Genomic DNA, 20,369 nt, shown 5'->3' on the forward strand with positions numbered 1-20,369 from the left:
TGAGATGGTAATGGGTGAAGATGGGGTAATTTATGTGTAAATGCTGGAGTAAAGGTGGGTCTGGTAGCTGAAACTACTGTACATTGAGAGCAGGCACATGGTGTGGTAAATCGTGGAATCATCGGCGATCGTTGATCAAAATGTAATGGTGGTGAGACTGAGGTTGGTTCTTTGGATGAAGGTTGTAATGATGATAAATCGTGATGTGTTGATGTGGTAATATGGTGAGTTGGTGATGGTAATTGTGGTAAACCAGGAACCAGTGGTATTTGTCCATGTGCAAAATGTGGAACATGTGGAAGAGATGAGGTCGCACGTGCCGGATGATTGGAGTAAACGTCACTGACAAGTTTTTTCATTTCTTCCAAAGAACTGCTTAGCATTAAGATATAGTTTTTAGCCAATAACAGAGTTGCTATTTTAGAAAGTTTTCTAACACTGGGACCATTAGCATACGGCATCACGTCCCTTAATCCGTCTAAAGCCGTATTTAAATCGTGCATTCTTCTCCGTTCACGACCATTCACTTTTAATCGCAATAACTGTAATTCTTCTTCACTCATATTTTCTTCCAACTCAGTTGTCGATCGCCTTTTTGATAAACATTTGCGTTTATATGGAGTCGATCGCCCTTGAGAACTTCCGTCAGAATCGCTTCCATCAACTTTAATAGTTTGATCACTTTCACTGGAATATTCCTTATTCTTTGGTGCCTTAGATACATCCATGTTAATTCCGAACATCAAATTAGATCATGCGCTAAACCGCAGAATGACCAAACCGCAACGATTGTCTTATCACTAAAACCCTACTGTCAAATTTTAAATGGTGTCGTTACAAGATTTTTTCAGATTTAAATGTTATTGATACAACACTCCTTATAAGTCTTGAGTAGGGGACGTCTTCTGTCTGTCAACTGAATGGGCGGATCGTTTCTTTTAAGCGACTCAAGGAACCCTACTGTGTCCGTCCAATCATCCCTTATATTTCCCTTGCAGCTGGTGAGAGTAAAGTCGTTTCTTTAACAATACATTTCTCGCGTAAACTAATGAGATTGACGACTTGATCGCCAGTCAAATATAGTGAAGAGTTTAATTATGTTAAAGGTCTTTAATTTTTACCCCATTGAACAAAATGTATGCAGCAAAACCTCATATTACTTAATGTAGCTTACTTTTGATGTGGTTTTACGAAATCCATATTTAATAGATATAATGATTAAGGAAGGGAAATAATGTTATCGTCAGAAAAATTATAGAAAATTGAATAATTTTAAGAGTTTTTTGGGGGTAGTTGAACCGGGGACAGTGGCGTTTCAATGAATGGTGTAGCGGCCTTGGATTTGTCGAAAGGGCAAACAACGCAAATCGTAAGAACCCATATGATAAAAAACTTGAAACGGTTTACTAAGACTAAGCTTTCTCAACCACCCGGAAGTACTTGGTTCCAATAAGACAATTTTTCATGCTTCAGACACTGTCGCTTCACATTTCTATTACAGACAAATATATTCGGTTTATGCTATGAGACACACCCCTTTATGATGCAGAGAACCATATTGGTACAATGGCAGTTTTCTGTTGCTACAAATAGGGTTCCATCCTGGCAAAGATCCTATTTTCTGAAACATAATTTCTCCCGTTGTGTTGCAGGTGAATGGTCTAACTTTAGAGTTAGTGCTGTAGGTGAAAGTACTAACTTTAGAGTTAGTGTTGAAGGTGGGGACTAACTTAAGAGTTACTGTTGCAGGTGAAAGGTCTAACTTTAGAAAGGTGTGTTATGGATCAGGTTGGATAAGCACACACTGTAAACTGTGCAAACTTCTATTTAATTTCGTTTTTCGGCAAATCGTTAAAAATACAATTTATACCAACACATAAATATGAATAGATTTACAATTTTATCCCACTCTGAATTGGTTTACGTTTATCAACTGATATGATGCATATGTTGTAGTCAATATCACAGCATACTAGTATGAAGGATTAGTGATCAAGCACACCATTCCTGAGATTTTCGTTGATACATTTTTCATACATAAAACCCATGCACAGAGCGATATAGTCCTCTAAATTTTGCAGCAAATACATCTTAACTGCAGCTACCCAATTCATTAATTATCTTTTACAGGCCGAAATTAACACCAACTTTCATTATTGCCCTTCAAAATGCAAAAAAGATGCGAAGTGACAATAGTCTTGACTTCATCTTAGCTCAAAATGCAAAATAAGCAGATGCAGGAAAACCAGACATAAGACTTAGATTCCGAGTAATGAAACAGACTATATCTCCTAATTTTACAGTCAAAATAACCTAACTTATGTTCCTACACTAATCCATAATCAGCAATTACAATCATTTTTTTCAGCTGAACCCTCAGCAAGTTTCTTAGCTTTAGCAAAATATTTCTTAGTCATTTCAGGGTCTTTTTCGACTCCACCATCTCCATTTTTATAGAAAACACCAAGATTTATGCATCCTCTTGGACTTCCTAAATCACACAATTTCTCAGCACATTTGAATGCTTTGCTCATGTCTTTTTTAATATTTTGATAGCCATGAAAATAAAACTCCAATAACAGCTCACAACTTGGTATAAAACTTTTAGAACAGGCTAATTCCAAATGTTCAATTCCCTTGTCAGTGTTGTTGAAATTTTTGTCTGGCGAAGCTGCAGCCACTGCTCCAACATTATGACATCCAGGTAAATAGTCTAGTTGACAGGATTGCTCAAACTTAGTCAGTGCTTCTTCCTCATTCTTTTCTACACCACCCTGACCATTCATCAAATACTCTGCATATTGAAAACAGCTTTTGCCATATCTATTTTGATCACAGTTATATTTGAATACTTTGCCAGCCTTTTCAAAGTCTCTAAAGATTTCTAAATATTGACCTAATCGCTGGCATTCATCAGGGTTGTTTTGCTTGTAACATTCAAATCGTAACTGCTGGCCTCTTTCAGTTGCACTTTCTTTAGTTCCCATTGTCTTTCAATAGAAGCCTAAAATAGAATTTCAGATCAAACATATATTTGCATATAACTTCTTTAAAGATAAATGTGCCAGTGCCTTTTATTGAATAGTAACTTGTTACTTTCAATTACCCAGGAATAGCTGAGCAGTAGGTTAGGTAGCAAGTTGGATTATCGTCTGCAAGGTGATTAGGTGCTGTGGATTCAAATCCTCCTCAAGGTAAGAAAAATTCTGATTCCTGTGACTGTGCTTTCGAGAGTCGGCTCTCACCCCCTAATACCTAATCTCAACTATTCAGTTACCTATATGACTTTAGTATTACTAGTAGTTATGATTTTGACCTTTCTATTTGTTACTCTTTCATAACTAATTCTTATGTAATTTATGTCTTCATTTGTATATTCCATGCTTAATAATTGTAGCAAGACAAAGACATTTAATAAGTATAGGTATACTAAGAACAAAAATGAAAATTCGAATCTTGCCGAAAGAAAAACGGAATTTTTAGTAAAAGTCAGCCCATAATGTAAAAAAATAAAGGTTAGGCTTACTTTCAGTTTTCAACAACCGGAAAAATCTTTAATGCTGGAGATACGTAAGGTATTGAGAATTTCAGATGGAAGCTTTCTATTGGTCGATATATTTAAATCCACCAATCACAATTCTTTATTTGAGACAGGAACAGGAAGCTTATGACATGTGTTATAAAATTTTGTAAACAAACATGAACCAAAATTAACAACAATTTACCATCTTTCTCGACAATTAGCTTTGAAAATGACAGTAACCTGTTCGTCTTGTGATAAGAATGCTATTCTTAAAAGACCAAAAACTGTGAGTTGATTTACTAGATTACTGTGTGCTATATTGTAGTTCAATTTAGATTGAAAAATTTGACTACAATGTGAATAGCAATCTTTCACACAATATTTCAGTTTTGGCTAGGCCTAATCATCTTCAAGTCAATTTTTATTAGCAATTTCAAATGTTCCAGTTGTAGGCTCCAGATAGATCTAGCCAATATTAGTTCCTAAAGGTTATAGAGACCTCTGAGAGTTGCCATATTATGTTTCAGCATAAAAATATGTGCATGTTATAAATGTGAGCAGATTTCAAATAACACCAATCAATGCTTACAAAAGGAATAAAAATCTGAGTAATTTTCTCGTCAATGGTAGATTAGATCCCCTTTCATTAACTCCCCGAAACAATCGCTTTGCATTTCTGAATTATTTGTTTATCTTGTAAATCTCTCCAGAAGTAAGTAATTTCCTATCAAATTGATGTATTCCAATGCTAAAATTCACAGTCCCTACTTGTGACCTTTGCCAGTGCTTCTATAAGAGAGTATCTCTTATAAAACCTTATACCAATAGGCCTACAACCTAGCAGTCAAAAATTCGATCTGCTCTAATGTACCGGTACTCGCTTTCACAATGTACATTAAAACGTCCAGTTGATTCATTTTTATTCTTAAATTTTTTTAGTTTTTGTTCTGTAATTACTTCTTCAAGTTTGTGTGGATATGCATTTTCTATTAATTTTATGACCCATTTATGAAATTTGAAACATACAAATGTATGGTTTAATGGAACTATTATATTGGGTCAGATAATGAGCAACTATCTTATATTTCGACTTGAAGAGAATTCTCAGGAAGGGTCTTTCCTTTGAGGCAAATGAGGCAAAAAAGGGGGCTAGAATGAAGTTTGGGGGAACGATTTTAAAAATTTATTGTCTTAGTGATTTATGCCTCCTTGAATTTTTCAGACCCCCACATTTAAAACAAACATGTTTCTGGGACTATTATGATAGCCAGGGACGACAAAATAAGCAATATTATACTGCGAGGGAAGCATCTTTAAGAATTTGCTGTTTTTGGAATAAAATTGTTCATTGATTTGGCTTTATTTTGTAAATATTTCCTGACCCTTGCATTTGAAACATGCATTTATGGTTACTTGGGACTGCTATAATAGGGAAAGATTACGAAATAAGCAATATTATACTGCAACTGGGAATGGAGATTCTGTGGATGGGTCTTCCTTGGGGCAAATGCGAGACAGAAAGGGATGTAGAATTTGCAATACAATTTTTCATTGATTTGTCTATATTTTGTGAATATTTTTATGAGTAAAAATAAGTTAAAGTAGAACTAAAAAATTCAAATGTTGCTATAGGACTATTCAACTCATCTTTCTCCAATGTTGATTAGTTTCCTGGAGTTGAAAAATGACTTAGTCCTTAAAGGCTGACATATTGCCAGGTAAATTGGCAAGGGGACATAAGTCTGTCTGAAGATTGGTTTGATTGGCTAGAATAGCATAGTGATTTGCTTGAGGTCAAATCACTTTATAATTAAAATTTCTCAAGACGAAATGGTTTTTATTTGAAAAAATTATTCTGCTCAAGTAACAATATTTAATAAATAATTATTGGTTGTTTTATGGTTTATGTAAAATATAAATTATACAGTTACCATTAAATAAATGTAGATTCAGAAACTGGATAACATTCTTTGTTATTATAGCTCTGATACTTAAAGTAGACATTGCGTCATTTAAACTGTTTCATTTTCAAAATGGTGCTCTTCGTTTAATACACAAGGGTAACTAGCAGTAATCCAGTCGTAAAGTTGATATGAATGCAATAGGACATTTTATCCACTTTATTTTAGTTGTGGCTGATGAATAAAATATTTAACTGGAGCCTCTATTCAGTACATGTATATGTAATTGACTATTGACTAACATTTAGGATATGCCAAAAATGGTTATATAGGCCTACAGTACTACAGTAATGCATCTATCATTGAGGATGACTACATATTTTGGGCTCATTTGCTAGTGAATTTTCATTTTGAAAAATTTGTTGTACAATATTAAATACCTATTTAGTATATTTGCATGTAATAATGTTCAAGTTTTAAAGTTCACATAAATTAGAATATTCAGTCTGGATCTTGCTCTTATTTTTCACACTAATTTAATTGACATTTGTATACATTAACTAATATATCTCTAAACCTATTATCTACTAGCCATTGTTACAAACTCTCTATACAAAAACCTTCACACAATGTGTGTGCGGCCCACTGAGAAAATGACTACCTAAATGACAGTTGAAGATCAAGGTGTTGTTAAAAAAGTAAGGTTGTATTTTAAAGATGTAATTAAAGCCTAGTAGGTTAAAGGCAGGTGACTTCTCTTCATGTCTTCTAACAAATCCATCAAGCACACTCTTGAATCTGGTTTTTCTCCGGTTTATGTTTAGAGCTACATATGTCCATAGTGTGTATTTTGTTGTTTAAAAGATGTTTTGCTACTACAAACTGTTTCTCCGCCCATTTTAAGTTAAGGATCTATCATTGTTTGAACGTGGTGTTTAACTTGTCACCCCTATACATGACTTTTTCCATTTAATTTGGTAGAAGGGTATCATAGTTTCTAGCTATGATTAATTTATAGTCAAATTGTCATTTAAAACTTTGTGTGCTAAACCTTTGAACAAATTGCATTCTAAAAGTTGCACAACTCTGGCAGGAATTTATTGATACATTTTTTTCAAAAATATCCAACTTATACAGTACCGTAGGTTTATGTTCGAAATTTATCAGGAATCCTATTTTTTAGTGTTTGCTTTGAAATGCTTGCAATTTAATTTGGTATTTTTTTTATTGAAATTTAAATGAGATTATCAATAAGCCTACTTAAGAATTTTGGTAAATTTATGATTTACAACAATATATGATTTCTTCTTTAAGATTGGGCTGAACACTTAATTTAGTCAAAGTGTCAGTAGGTCAGAAGTAGATTGAAGACAATGTAAAGGAAATATGTGACCAGATGGTTTAAGGTTTGAATCAACTTGAAGTGTGGTGTACTCTGTTTTGATTGAGTTAATTTGATATCTATATTGTTTAATCTGAATAGCTTATAGTTATTCTACAAGTTGAAAGTGGTCAGTTTGGGTCTTTGTTCTCTTTCTTTCATCTGGCTATATGAATAGAACTATGATGACCCTATGTTGAGAAGTGTTATATAGCATCATGTTTCTATTGTACTTGCTAATTATAATATATTTCAACTACAAATTGATTTTAAAATCTCGACTTTCTCAAGGTTCAAGCCTTGTTCAAAGTTTCTTTAACATCTTAGCAATAGCAATAGTTTGTTTCATATCTTGTTTTGAAAAGTATTAGTTTGTTTCATATCTTGTTTTGAAAAGTATTAGTTTGTTTCATATCTTGTTTTGAAAAGTAATAGTTTGTTTCATATCTTGTTTTGAAAAGTATTAGTTTATTTACATTTTGTTTTGAAAAGTAATAATTTGTTTCATATCTTGTTTTGAAAAGTATTAGTTTATTAACATTTTGTTTTAAAAAGTAATAATTTATATTGTTTCGTAAACTAGTTTCAAAAAAGTAATAGTTTGTGAAACATATTGTTTTGAAAAGTAATTGTTTGTTTCATATCTTGTTTTGAAAGGTAATAGTTTGTTAACATTTTGTTTTAAAAAGTAATAGTTTATTTTGATTCGTATCCTAGTTTTAAAAAGTAATAGTTCGTGAAACATATTGTTTTGAAAAGTAATTGTTTGTTTCATATCTTGTTTTGAAAGGTAATAGTTTGTTAACATTTTGTTTTAAAAAGTAATAGTTTATTTTGATTCGTATCCTAGTTTTAAAAAGTAATAGTTCGTGAAACATATTGTTTGTTTTATGTCTTGTTTTGAAAAGTAAGTGTTTATTTGTTTCATTTCTTGTTTTGAAAATTGTGATTTCTCATGTTTGTAAAATGATAAGATGTCAATTTTTGATGACGTTAAAATCATGTTTTATCCACAAATGATTATTATCCATTATTATGTCATTGTATTTTGGTCAGAAAATAATTTCCATTCAATAATATTTTTTCTATGTGTTTCAGGGTGATGCATTATGTAAAGAATGTTTTTATTTTGCTTTTGAAGAAGAAGTACACCATACTATTATAAATGCTAATTTATTTGTAAAAGGAGAAACTGTGGCTATTGGAGCTTCTGGTGGAAAAGGTTAAGTATTTTTTATTTAAAAACATATATATCATTTCATGGATCACAACTTGATACCATGATTATTGGACAGTTGTACATTTACAAATGTAGGCCAGTATATTTCACTACTTGAAGGTATATGTTGCTCAATTTATCTCTCCATCTTTGAATATTTACTATATTTATTTTGTAGATTCTACTGTGTTAGCGTATGTATTAAAAGTATTAAATGAGAGATATAAGTATGGTATAAAATTAATATTATTATCTATAGATGAAGGTATAACAGGTTATAGAGATGATTCATTAGAGGTAGGTATTGTAACAATATTTCATACAACCTACATAATAAGTTACTGTATATTTACCAATACAATACACATTACAATTTACATATTTATTGATATTACACTTTGAACATATACTGCACCTACATTGTGGCGTTGGGTACAGTTTACCATTTTAGTACCCTTGACCATCAGGGATCAAATTGGGGGAACCAAAAATGTGGTAAACACGTAATTTCTCATGGGCAGGTACACATAGCCAAATCACATCACAATAGAGATCTGGTTAAATAATGGAACACAGTTTTATGGTATACCACTCCTTAGATTTTTGTCAATTATTTATGTTGTATATTATAGACAGTGAAGAGAAATGAACAGCAATATGAAATGCCATTGAAGATAGTATCATATGAGGTGAGTGTGTCGTGAATTTTCAATATCATGGGAGGTAACTCTGTTAAAGTTGCAGTGTATATCCAAAATTGTCTGAAGTGCAACATATTTATGATTGTCTCAGTGTTCTTATTTGACATTCTCTGGTGACAAAGGCAATTGTGAAATTAAGATAAGGTTGCTTTGAGACACCACATACAGATTATTTGAGATGTAGGAAAGTGTAAAGTGTCTAAAACAAATGAATGTAAGGAGATTAATCATATTGTAGGAATTATATGGTTGGACTATGGATGCTATAGTAAAACAGATAGGGTTGAAGAACAATTGTAAGTATCTATTTTTGATTTCTCTAAGTCAGTGTCAATTTAATGAAGATTTTGAATTATTTGGGAGCCATATTCCATTGTAATATGTCAATGCTGAAACGTGCTTGAGGTAGTAAACATTGATCTCTACCAGCTTAAAATGACAAGTTTGCCATTTTTGGGGTCTTGAATATATGTAAATTCAGAAGAACTAGAAATGTAAAATATGGCTTAATTGCTTATGATTAACTAGGCTAAAAAAAATCCTGTGATACTACGGTATAGGTATGATTGATCAAACTGATGGCAAACCTGTGAATGTAAACTATCATGGTCTATTGATATATGTATTGTAAATATAGGTACATTTTGTGGGGTATTTAGACGTCAAGCGTTAGATAGAGGAGCTATGATGTTAAATGTTGATAGAATTGTAACAGGTAGGTTGATATTGCTGACTATGTGATTTTAAACTATAACATGTGTGATCTGAGAGTAATTGACATAAGCTATGCATTTAAATATTTTGTGACATTTCAAGTAGGCTACATGCTTTGTTGAAATGTTTTGAAAATATTTGTAAAAATGCTGCATTGCATATCTTAAAATATATTTTTTTTTAGGTCATAATGCTGATGATATAGCAGAAACTGTGATTATGAACAGTAAGTTATTGATTGCTTAAACTGAAATTGTGTTGGAATTCTAAAGATTTTTGGTTAGATTTATTATTTAATTCAAGTAACATTGTGGTAGTATTTTTTTGTCGAAATTGTTATTTTGAGTTATTGCCCTTTAATCATACTCTTCAAATACCATTTCATGCATTTGCTCCTTGATAATCTACAAACACAAATCTCTCACAAAGCTTCTTGATAAATTACTCTGCTCATTAGTACTGAAACTGACACATTGATGATGATATCAGTGTCGTTTAATGATAATTAATTAGGTTTGTTTATATGTACATTAATTATTTTAGTATTAAGAGGTGATAAAGCCAGATTACGAAGGTGTACAGCTATAACAACTGTAAGTTTAATAATAACTGTATTTTTATCCTTTCTATACATCTACATTACAATATTACTCATTAAAGGTTGGTGGTTGGTAGATAACAAGTTAAAGTTTGCTTCCAGCATATGCTGATATCGCCAACTAGTCGTAGTTGTTGGTAGTTGATAACTGATTAAAATGCAATCTTTGAATTTATACCCTTATACATTTAGCAATGTTCTATAAATATCTAACTGTTTATCTAACTTAAGTGAATAAAGCAACAAATATAACTGATAGAAATAAAGTGATGCAAGCAACAGATTATTCACTTTAGATAAACAAAATTTAAGTTATTTATAGCACTTTGCTTAATAGAATTAAGATTTTATATAATGGTTTGAATTAAATTACATGTATATTGATACTAAATTTCATGTTTTTTCTCAGATATTTTTTATTTGATTTTAGGGTACAGAAGGTGCACTACCAAGAAGTAAACCATTTAAATATACATATGAAAAAGAGATAGTTATGTAAGTGCCTCTTAATCTATACTAAATATATTATATTATGGTGTGTTTAGGAATGTAGAAGAGCTTTTATAACTTACATGATATGTACATATATAATATGTATTGGGACACTTATAACTATAATGGAGAAGGTTCACTATCTGTTCGACCAATCCTATTTTATTCTCAGAAATAGGGAATTTTTTTAGCTAAGCCAATCAGTAATTGTGTTCACATGTATCAAATCAACACTCAGAAATGGAAAACTATGGCCTTAAATTATATCATTCTGATTTTCTGCCTTATATTTGGGGTAATTGAAATTTAGAATAATATACTCAGATACTGTCGTCATTAACACAAATACTATTGGGATTCTAACAACAGACATCAGATGCTAAATCAAATGATGCACACAAAAGTTGATTGCTGCTAATTGCACTTTTCAAAACATAAATTCCGCTCAAAATCAATTATTTCACAAATTCAAAACATTTTTCAAGCTGAGACCAAATATCCGTTGTATTATGAAAGGGGAGTAACTCTTGAATGGACTATTTTGAGCACTCTTTCAATGCATCTTGGAGATTGTCAACAAAGCTTAAATTGGCAGCAGACATATTTGATAAATGTGGAAGTCTATCAACAATATCACACAATTCATGTCAGAAGTAGTCAGATCAGACATCAAAGATAGAAATAAATGGAGGTGGGATTGTGTTTCACAGTCAAAAGACAGCAAACAAAATATGAATAAGGTGAAGTAGCATGAAAGATCAATTGAGTCGGCAAAGCCAAATTAATGTATAAAATTCAGTTTGATTTAAAAAGAAAATTCAGGGAGTGGTAAGCCCCAATAACTGATTAGATATACAGCACACCTACAGCATTTTGCATATTGTTCTTCCGATCTCAGAACATTTCATGTCCTACCCCCACATTGTCAGAAATAAAAGGAATTTATTAAGATTTGCATAATATTTTGCCATTTTCCAATTTTATATGCCCATTGGTTTATATAGTCCATGATTGTTCATCAACACTGTAGAAGGCACAATTCTTGTGATGAAACTTGTAAAAATTGTACAAATGCAAGCCCCTCATAAAGACACATTTCAGAAAGGGTGAAACTGAACTGAGCCCATTCTGCCATGAATATATGTATATGACTCTTATAATATATTATTCATTTGAACAATTTAAATATATAATTTATACACATATTTTATTACTCTTAAAACTCTCAAAAGTCTCTTTGCATAATGAGTTGAGATACTTTAAGAAGCTTGAAAATTTGATGAAATTGTCCTATGATAATATTACCTTTTTTAAGTGAAATGCAAAACTATAAAATTGTGTACCCGGTACTGCATATTTGGTTGAAATACTTAAAAATAATTAATTTTATGGGAACATATAAATTTATCATATGGTGAAAACTGAATAGTGTTGTATGATAGAAACCAAGTTTTGAGTTCTGACTGATATAACTGGTTCTTAAAAGCGACCTTGAGTCTTCACCCAAACTAGTCAGAGACCTTTATCTGATTTTCATTTATTAATTAGTAGAATCTAAACTAGATTTTTTTTGGCTCTACCATGATTAGATGTCTGATTATAAAATATACAAGTGATTATCTAATTGGTAGCGACCTTTTTCTGTCAGTTGTTTCACTTATAAGTGTCAGAATTCAGAAAATACTGACATAAGAAGGAAATAAATTGAGATAAAATAGATGTCAAATGATAAATATTGTCATGATAATCAATATCATAATTGACATACAGTCTAATTAAAATAAAACCAAACCACTTCTGTTTAGGTCTCACAACAGGCCCCTTAAACATTTGTCATCATAACCTTATGACCAAATCTGATCACCCCACCTTTAACCAATCAAATTTCCGCCCTTTACAGGGCTGGAATTTAGTAACAGAGTGAAGGAATTTGATTGGTTAAAGCGGAAATCATCAGATTAGGTCAAAAGGTGATTGAGACGAAAGGTTAAGAGGCCCTTTGTTAGACCCTAACCGAATTGGCTAAATTAGAAATTAATGCCAATAAAAAAGCGGAATGAAATTTTGGTCTATTTTTTATTAGACTGAATTGACAGAATACATTATATAAAGTTTAATGGGAAGATGTTAAATAATATTTTGTTCAAAACAATCAATGAAAGTTGAAGGTTTTCTGTTAAAGTCTATCTTTGATTGTTGATCAAATTTTATTTATTTATTACCACAAAACCCCAAGAACCTTAGTTAGAACCCCCTAAAACATATGCAAAATATAGGGAAACCTTCATATTTGCATTTGCTTTAAATCATTAAATCTAATGTAGACAGGATGATTTGGATTCTGAAAGATGATCTAGATAGTTGATATCAAACTCTATCAGCTGATTAAACAAATATTTGAATGCAGTGACAAAATATTTTAATGTCCAGCAATGAATGTTGCCTACTTTGTCAGAATTCTAGTAGAAACTGAAATTTTTCGGAGAGGATTGAAACATCCTTTGATCATGACTTTAAGTGACAACATTATACCAAACGAATAAAAGATTTTGTTTTTAAGATAAAAGAAAAGTTTAACAATCTTTTCCATCAAGCAATTCATTTTGTCAAAGTTTAATGTCTATCAAATACCTCTATATCTAAATGTATGGAATTGGATAATATGTAATATCAGCAAAATTTGATATATATTTATCCTTTCTTAAATTATAATTGTTTTTTCTAATTATCTTATATTTCATTTGATCTTTTGTTAATGGTTAGAAAATCATATTATTATAATGGGACTACAGTAGAATACTGGTTAGATTATATTGAGACAAAAAATATCAGAAAAAACATAATTGTATTCTAGTTTAAATTGCAATGACCCAGAAAGGTGCAAAAAAAAACCCTGGGTAAACAAGTCACTTTATTCAATTTTGTTTGATTATTATTTCAATATTTACCAAGAAAAGATGCAATTTCATACACACAGATTAATTACTACTGGGAAATGCTTAGGAATGAATTTTCAATAGTTGCTTCTTATTCAATTTCCAATGTTAATAAATGATTTCTGTTTGAAATATCAAGGAGAATCAATCAACTCATTTGTGAAAGTTTTAAATGTCTGAAATGGTTGGATAATGTAATATCTTTGAGTTAAGCCATATTATTTTTGTTTAATTTTTTCATGTGTTTCATTTGAATGGGAAGGAAATAGCAAGAATTAACCGGCTCTGCATTTCTTCTGCCATTACTGTGTTCCAATTGAATCAATCAGTTTTGCTGGAGATTAATGGAAAGAGAGATTTTATTTATTGAGGTTGATATGTGATAGAGTTTATTTGAATATAGCTGTAATTGAAAGTGAAATATCTTGCTGTGTTTTTAATGCCCTGCCTGAAGTAATGTTATGTTAACACTGTTATTGCTTCATTCAAGATTTAAATTCTTACTTTATCTGATTCTAATACTATATTTGAAGGATATTTCAAGGCTATATTTTTACTTGATAGTGTCTGTTTTTATCTAGAATAAAACCAGTAAAAGCCTTAAATTTTATGTATGGAATTGCATCCATTTCTTAACCTGTTGTCCTGATGAGGATTGTATTACCAAAACATACATTATCAGCATAAAGTGAATTTGTGTAATATTGATAAGGTAGCACAATAAAGAGTTTTATTGAAAACGTTTAAACAATTTACATTGTCAAATCTGACCATAGTGTGAAAAGATAATATATGTATATGTAATAATAAAACAAGGATAAGTGTTTATTACAAAATATTCTGATTTATTCTTATATAATTCAATTATGAATAAGAAAACTTTCATATTATAGACTTTTGTTTATTGTAGATTACTCGTGGTTGTTTTTTTAACTTAATACTAACTATGCTAACTTCACCTTATCTTGTATTGAACATTTATCTCTTTATTTGTGACCTTAGCTAGTGCTTTACATAGAAGTTTTTAGGAACTTCTTCACTCTTAACACAGACTGCCAGAAACTGGTATCAAGTGGGTGGTAGAAGATATTGAATGCAAATTCTTCCATGTTTCAAAATCCAGTTCCAGTTCCAGAAGGTCAATCCTGAGCCCCTCTTTTAGTATAACAGCTACATTGCATATTCAATAGTTAAAAAAAAGCAAGGTTCGTTCATCGGTAACCCAAACCACAATATTATTACTATTACCTAATATTTCTAGAAAAAATTGGCAACTAGTCTACAGATATTTTTGTTGATAATTTTATGTAACAGATATGGGATCTTTGATGGTGGATATTGTTTTGTCTAACATGATATTAATAGAACTTATCTATTTTTTATTTTTAGGTATGCTTATTTTAAGAAACTTGATTATTTTTCAACAGAATGTATTTATTCACCAAATGCTTACAGGTAAGAAAGTAAACAGATTTTCTACCTTTCATATTTTGTCAGTGAGAAAAGTCGAATCTAAATTATTGAGATTTATTACAAAACATAAACATATGTTTTAACATTTTTATACTAATTTGATTCTAAATGTTTTCCTAAAGTAGTAAGTATTTCAAAATGTGAGGGCTTTACTTTTCAAGTTGGCAATGAATTTTTAATTTCTTTCTCTTTTTACATTAAATTAGTGTAAGTTATTGATAATGTTAAAGTGATGTAGTCATCTAAATATTTGCTATCCTCAGGAGACAGAGCTTCATTTCATCTGTCTATTACTTTTTGGAAATTCAGCACATGATAGGTTATCCTGCAAGTGACTATAGTATAGGTATCTGCAAAACTGCAAGTGACAATAGTATTGATGTCTGCAAAGCTGCAAATGATAGTTATATAGTTATCTGAAAAGCTGCAAGTGACCATAGTATTGATGTCTGCAAAGCTGCAAATGATAGTAATATAGTTATCTGAAAAGCTGCAAGTGACCATAGTATTGATGTCTGCAAAGCTGCAAATGATAGTAATATAGTTATCTGAAAAGCTGCAAGTGACCATAGTATTGATGTCTGCAAAGCTGCAAATGATAAATAGTATAGATATCTGAAAAGCTGAATGTGACGATTGTATAGATATTTGCAAAGCTGCAAGTGAGAATAGTTTAGGTATCTGCAAAGCTGCAAATGTATTTTGAAAATCATGAATTTAGTTGACTACATCCCTTTAAAAGTTTTTTCAATGTTTTGTTTTGATAATATTCTGTTGAAATTATTTATGATTCTTGACATGGTAAATTCAAGGTATTTACCTCTGTAAACTGGTAATTAATATTTTACATGCCAGTATTCCATATTTACATTATGTCTGTCTACTTGTTCTATGATGAATATTACAGTTGTAATGGTAAAACTGTATGTTCAGGAATAAAACAAGAAAAAAATGTTATGTTCAATACGTGAATTTTTTTAACCTATGTCCATACTGAATATTGACAAGTAGTACTTTCAGATTTGTCAGATTTTTCTGAATTAATAGTATTCCTTCAACAGTGCTTTCTTAGAATGATAGTGTGTTGGATTGTACCTAACAGGAACCTCTGGTTGATCTTACTTGATTGATGGTTTTGTAGATTTAATTTTTCATTTTGACCAACAGAGACGACGGGAGCTTGTAATTCTTCAACATTTGAGATGCTCTGCTGGACATGCTCAGAAGAGTAAATAACAGAGCTGGTAACATCATTATCGTCATTATTTCAGAGGCTTTGCAAGAACATATATTAAAGATTTAGAGAAAATCCGACCAAGGTCTATCATAGATATTATACATTCTGGAGAAAGCCTTTCATTTAAAAAAGAAGTTAAAATGCCAACACAGGGTAGGGTTATTCAGTTCTATTTTCATGTGTAAAATATAAGGAATTAAGTTTTGGTTTGAGATAGATCTGTAGAATTGATCATTATTACAAGAAACATTGCTACCAAAACTAATTTTTTTAAATATTAAAGACTGGTTTGATAGTTGAATTTGGATTGACATATCAGATCACTAGATCAACAGAAATCATCATTATTTTAACATGCAGTTAAAAGATCAAATTCAGATGTTTTTTTTAAATTTTGATGAATGGTTTAAGAGTAAACTGATTAGAATGTAGATTGACATATCAGATCAAAAGATCAACAAAATTTGTCTTTATTTAAGCTTGCAATTAGGTGATGCTGTCAATTTTATATTCTTATAAATATTTTAGACTGGTTTAAGAGTGAGGGACATATCAGTTCAAAAAATTAACAGAATTTAGAGACATGTAAGGAGTTAAATGATCAGGATATCTCTTGCCATTAAAATGAAACTCTTTAAAACTGATAGTCTAGATTAAAGATTGCTCTGATTTGAATTTGGATAAAGAGTTTGGAGTTAAATGATATTATTGGTTTCTTGAAAAAAAGTTAAATGATCATTCTATCTCCTGCTATTAGAATCAAATTCCTCAGAATGTGTAGACTAGAACTGTCAATGTTGTGAAAGATTGTTGAAATTTGTATTATTCTTATAACTGAGTTTCCTAGAAGTTTTCATTGTATTTATGTCACTTGATTTTGAATCAAGAGGTAAAGGTAGAGAAATGTTTTGCTGTTTTCCAAAATAATGCTATCAGGATTGTGGACTCTCTGAAATAGATAATTTAATTTCTGATGTAAAGGGTAGAACATTGATAACATATTTATTAGAAATTTCCTCATAAATTTTGCCTAGGTTAAAACCAAAAATATACTTTAAGGATAATTTTAGACAGTTTATGAAATATACTGTAAAGACAAACTCACTTGGATTCTTCACAAGTGTAAAAAATATTGTTAGAAGAGTGGAAATGAGAATTTCTAATCTATATAAGGAATGTTTGATCAGCTATAAATAGCATCTTTTATTGTCTACTATATTTTTATAGTGTGATTTCTTGCTTTTCATTAGCTGATAATAATGCAATTCTTCAATACCATAAAACAGTAATAAATCTGTCTGCTGCATCCTATATTTCATATTACATTTATTTTCTAAAAAGAAATTGAACTCAATAACAAATTATGTAGCATCTGAATTATAGTTAGAACACAAGTTAGACCACAGTTGTGTTCTGTCTTTATTTGCTTTTATTTTTACCCTACTGATCCTAACTGAAATGGCTATATTAACAATAAAAGCTTTTAAAAAAAAAACAGAACAAAAGTTTAATCTAATTAGACTGATTATGTTCTTGCAGTTCCACTCCAACTAAACTTTTTATGAATTGGAATTGCCGACTAACTGAAATTTGGAATGTTGTAAATTAATGCTATCAGTGACCCTGATACACATAAGAAGTTAAGAAAATCTCTGTAAAAGCCCTTTACAATGTTTGTATCAGTTAATATGTATGATATAAGGTTATTGTATATAATATATTTATTATTATTGTAGGAACCTGTACTCGATGTCATTATATATCTAGCAATGATATATGTAAAGCTTGTGTATTATTAGAAGGGTTGAATAGAGGTCTCCCAAGGTAAATTATCTTAGAGTTCTTCTCAAATTCTTACCAGTACAGTGGTCTCTGTGTAATCCCACCTACAATGGGCCCAAAAATATGTTGAATGATCGAGAGAGTCTTTAATTTAAGTATTAAAGTTCTTGAATTTAACCTTGGCCTACTCTGTTATTATTTAAGGCTCTGTGTCAGTCAATCTGATAAGATTATAGAGTTTTACCTTTTCATGTCACATTTAATCTATTTTGAACACAAGACATACTCTAATGATCCAGGACCTTGACTTGACTTTATTTCCAATGATTAATCAGCATGATTGACACTTGTAGTCTTTTGTCTTTACGTAGATTCAGATTATCTATAATACAAGTGATTATCTAATTGGTCGTAAAGGGATTAAGCTGACTATATATCAGATTATACAGTTTTATATGTCTGTCGGTTCCATTTATTAATGTGGTCCCACTTATTAATGTCGGAATCATAATAAGATTTTTTCTTAATTGAAAATAAGGGAATAAATCTGAACCCAAGAAATATGTCGGATTGTTCAGATTGTCATGATATTCAGATGTCAGAATTAAGAGACTACACTGTTTATCTTTTCAATTATGAAATAGTTTGAAAATGAGTGGGACTATGAATGACCGATGGAGGTCAAAAAAGTTTAAATGTCTAGACACAAATTCTATTGATTGAACAGTTTACAATCTGACAGAAAAAAAAGATAAGTGTATCACAGAACTTTGGCTGTGTTAAGCTTTTAAATAAATGTTGATCAGTTCAAAACAATGTATTCATACAACATACAACTTGTGCACCATTATTTTGAATATTGATGAGTGGTCTCACTAGCTAAAAGATTCAAATTGACTGACTGATCTTGACCATTAGTTGTGTTTGAAGCCCAGGTCATTTTGAACAAATATTTCTGTAGAATTTAATGCAGTGTTAATGAACAAACATAAAACAACTTTCTATTATAGATTGGGTATTGGTAAAACACATAAAGAAAGACGCAAGGTAAATAAATAAGATATTGTCAATAACATAATATATAGTTGTCAAAATATTTGCTTTATCAGCTGAACGATCTGAAAATTCGATAAAATTCCAGACACAGAGCAAAACACTTTTCAAAATTAAAATCCAGAGTTTGGTTTTGCTGTAATCAAATATACTGTTTCAAGGATGTTTAGACTGTGTTCATTTCCAGAGAATTATTAACTTTGCCAATGTTACAGTTGTTATGGAACTGAGCATAGTTTCAACTTGTATTGTTCCATTTCACATTGAATGCACTGATATGATTTTATATTGTAGGCTGATGAGTTAACTAAGTCATCTATAACTAATAGTAATAGTTGTCTGAAATCAGCATGTAATTCTGCAAACTGTTGTAGTAATAAGCTTTCAAATCAAACAACAGAAACACCATCAGTGACATCAACAATAATTTCAAATACATCAGAGAGACCAGACCTAGATTTCTGATGAATGGTGAAATGATGAATGATGAAATAGAAACAGCATCAGCACCACCATTAGGTTGAAAGAGAAACAACATCAGCACCACTTTTAGGTCAAACCAGAAACAACATTAGCATCATCATTAATATCTGCAGATACATCATTTGCTTCACTAAGGCCAGATCTATATTGGATATAGATTTTTATTGACTCATGTTATAGAAAACTGTTATATCAGTCATCAGCAGATGCAGCATAAGAAACACCATCATCAGCACTTCCATTATAATCTTGAGATAAGACATCAGTATCTCAAAGACAGATCATAATATCGGATGAACTCGCTCACCATATGAGCAATCCAAAGGACGGAAAGTTATTCCTTAATGGTTTTGAATGAATTTATGAAATCTTTAAATGTAAATATAATAAATATGTTTTAACGCTGGAATTGGTTTAATATGCTCTATCTTCATATCCATCATGACTGACATGTACATACCAAATTGTGTCTCAAATTACCGGTTCTTCAAATGGTGCTTTATAAAGTGGCGGCACCAGCATTTCGAGACAATAGGGGGCAAATTGAATCAACGGGACAACTGTCGAGGCTGAATTCAAAATGCTGCAACAAAGAGGAGAGGAGGCGTCATAAGCCTCTCATGGAACGTCTGGCGCCGCCACTGACAGCCTATGGTGACTGTCAGTTAGCTTCCAATGCCACTATGTCATCTTTGTCGAACAAATACTTCCGATTAACCATTAGTAGCAAATACTAGTACCTAAATTTGGTTCCAATTGATATCGCCATTTCATTGAATAGAAACCACATAGTGATGAGACTTGGATTATGATCATATTTATGATACCGGTACTGCAGTTGTAGCTAAGATACCAAACAATAATCCACGTCTCATA

The 20,369-nt window shown here is 31.0% G+C and overlaps 3 protein-coding genes across 3 annotated transcripts; 1 reads left to right on the forward strand and 2 right to left on the reverse strand.

The window, feature by feature from the left end:
* Window positions 1-374: 374 nt before the first annotated feature.
* Window positions 375-563, reverse strand: LOTGIDRAFT_70693 (hypothetical protein; the record flags this gene model as incomplete). Its single annotated transcript, XM_009061691.1, has 1 exon — window positions 375-563. A coding segment is annotated over one exon (189 nt), but the record flags the coding sequence as incomplete, so codon positions are not given.
* Window positions 564-2,342: 1,779 nt separating this feature from the next.
* LOTGIDRAFT_106114 (hypothetical protein) lies at window positions 2,343-2,987 on the reverse strand (the record flags this gene model as incomplete). The annotated part of the gene is made up of 1 exon (XM_009061710.1): window positions 2,343-2,987. The coding sequence occupies one exon, from the start codon at window positions 2,985-2,987 to the stop codon at window positions 2,343-2,345; it is 645 nt and encodes a 214-aa protein (XP_009059958.1).
* A 765-nt stretch (window positions 2,988-3,752) lies between these two features.
* LOTGIDRAFT_106858 (hypothetical protein) lies at window positions 3,753-19,016 on the forward strand (the record flags this gene model as incomplete). Its single annotated transcript, XM_009061711.1, has 13 exons — window positions 3,753-3,809; window positions 7,904-8,027; window positions 8,203-8,321; window positions 8,657-8,713; window positions 8,964-9,021; window positions 9,363-9,440; window positions 9,624-9,665; window positions 9,983-10,032; window positions 10,468-10,532; window positions 14,855-14,920; window positions 16,210-16,328; window positions 17,912-17,999; window positions 18,968-19,016. 13 exons carry the CDS (start codon window positions 3,753-3,755, stop codon window positions 19,014-19,016), a joined length of 972 nt encoding a protein of 323 aa, XP_009059959.1.
* Window positions 19,017-20,369: the final 1,353 nt, after the last annotated feature.

This window comes from Lottia gigantea (genome assembly GCF_000327385.1).
Source record: "Lottia gigantea unplaced genomic scaffold LOTGIsca_5, whole genome shotgun sequence".
NCBI lineage: Eukaryota > Metazoa > Mollusca > Gastropoda > Lottiidae > Lottia > Lottia gigantea.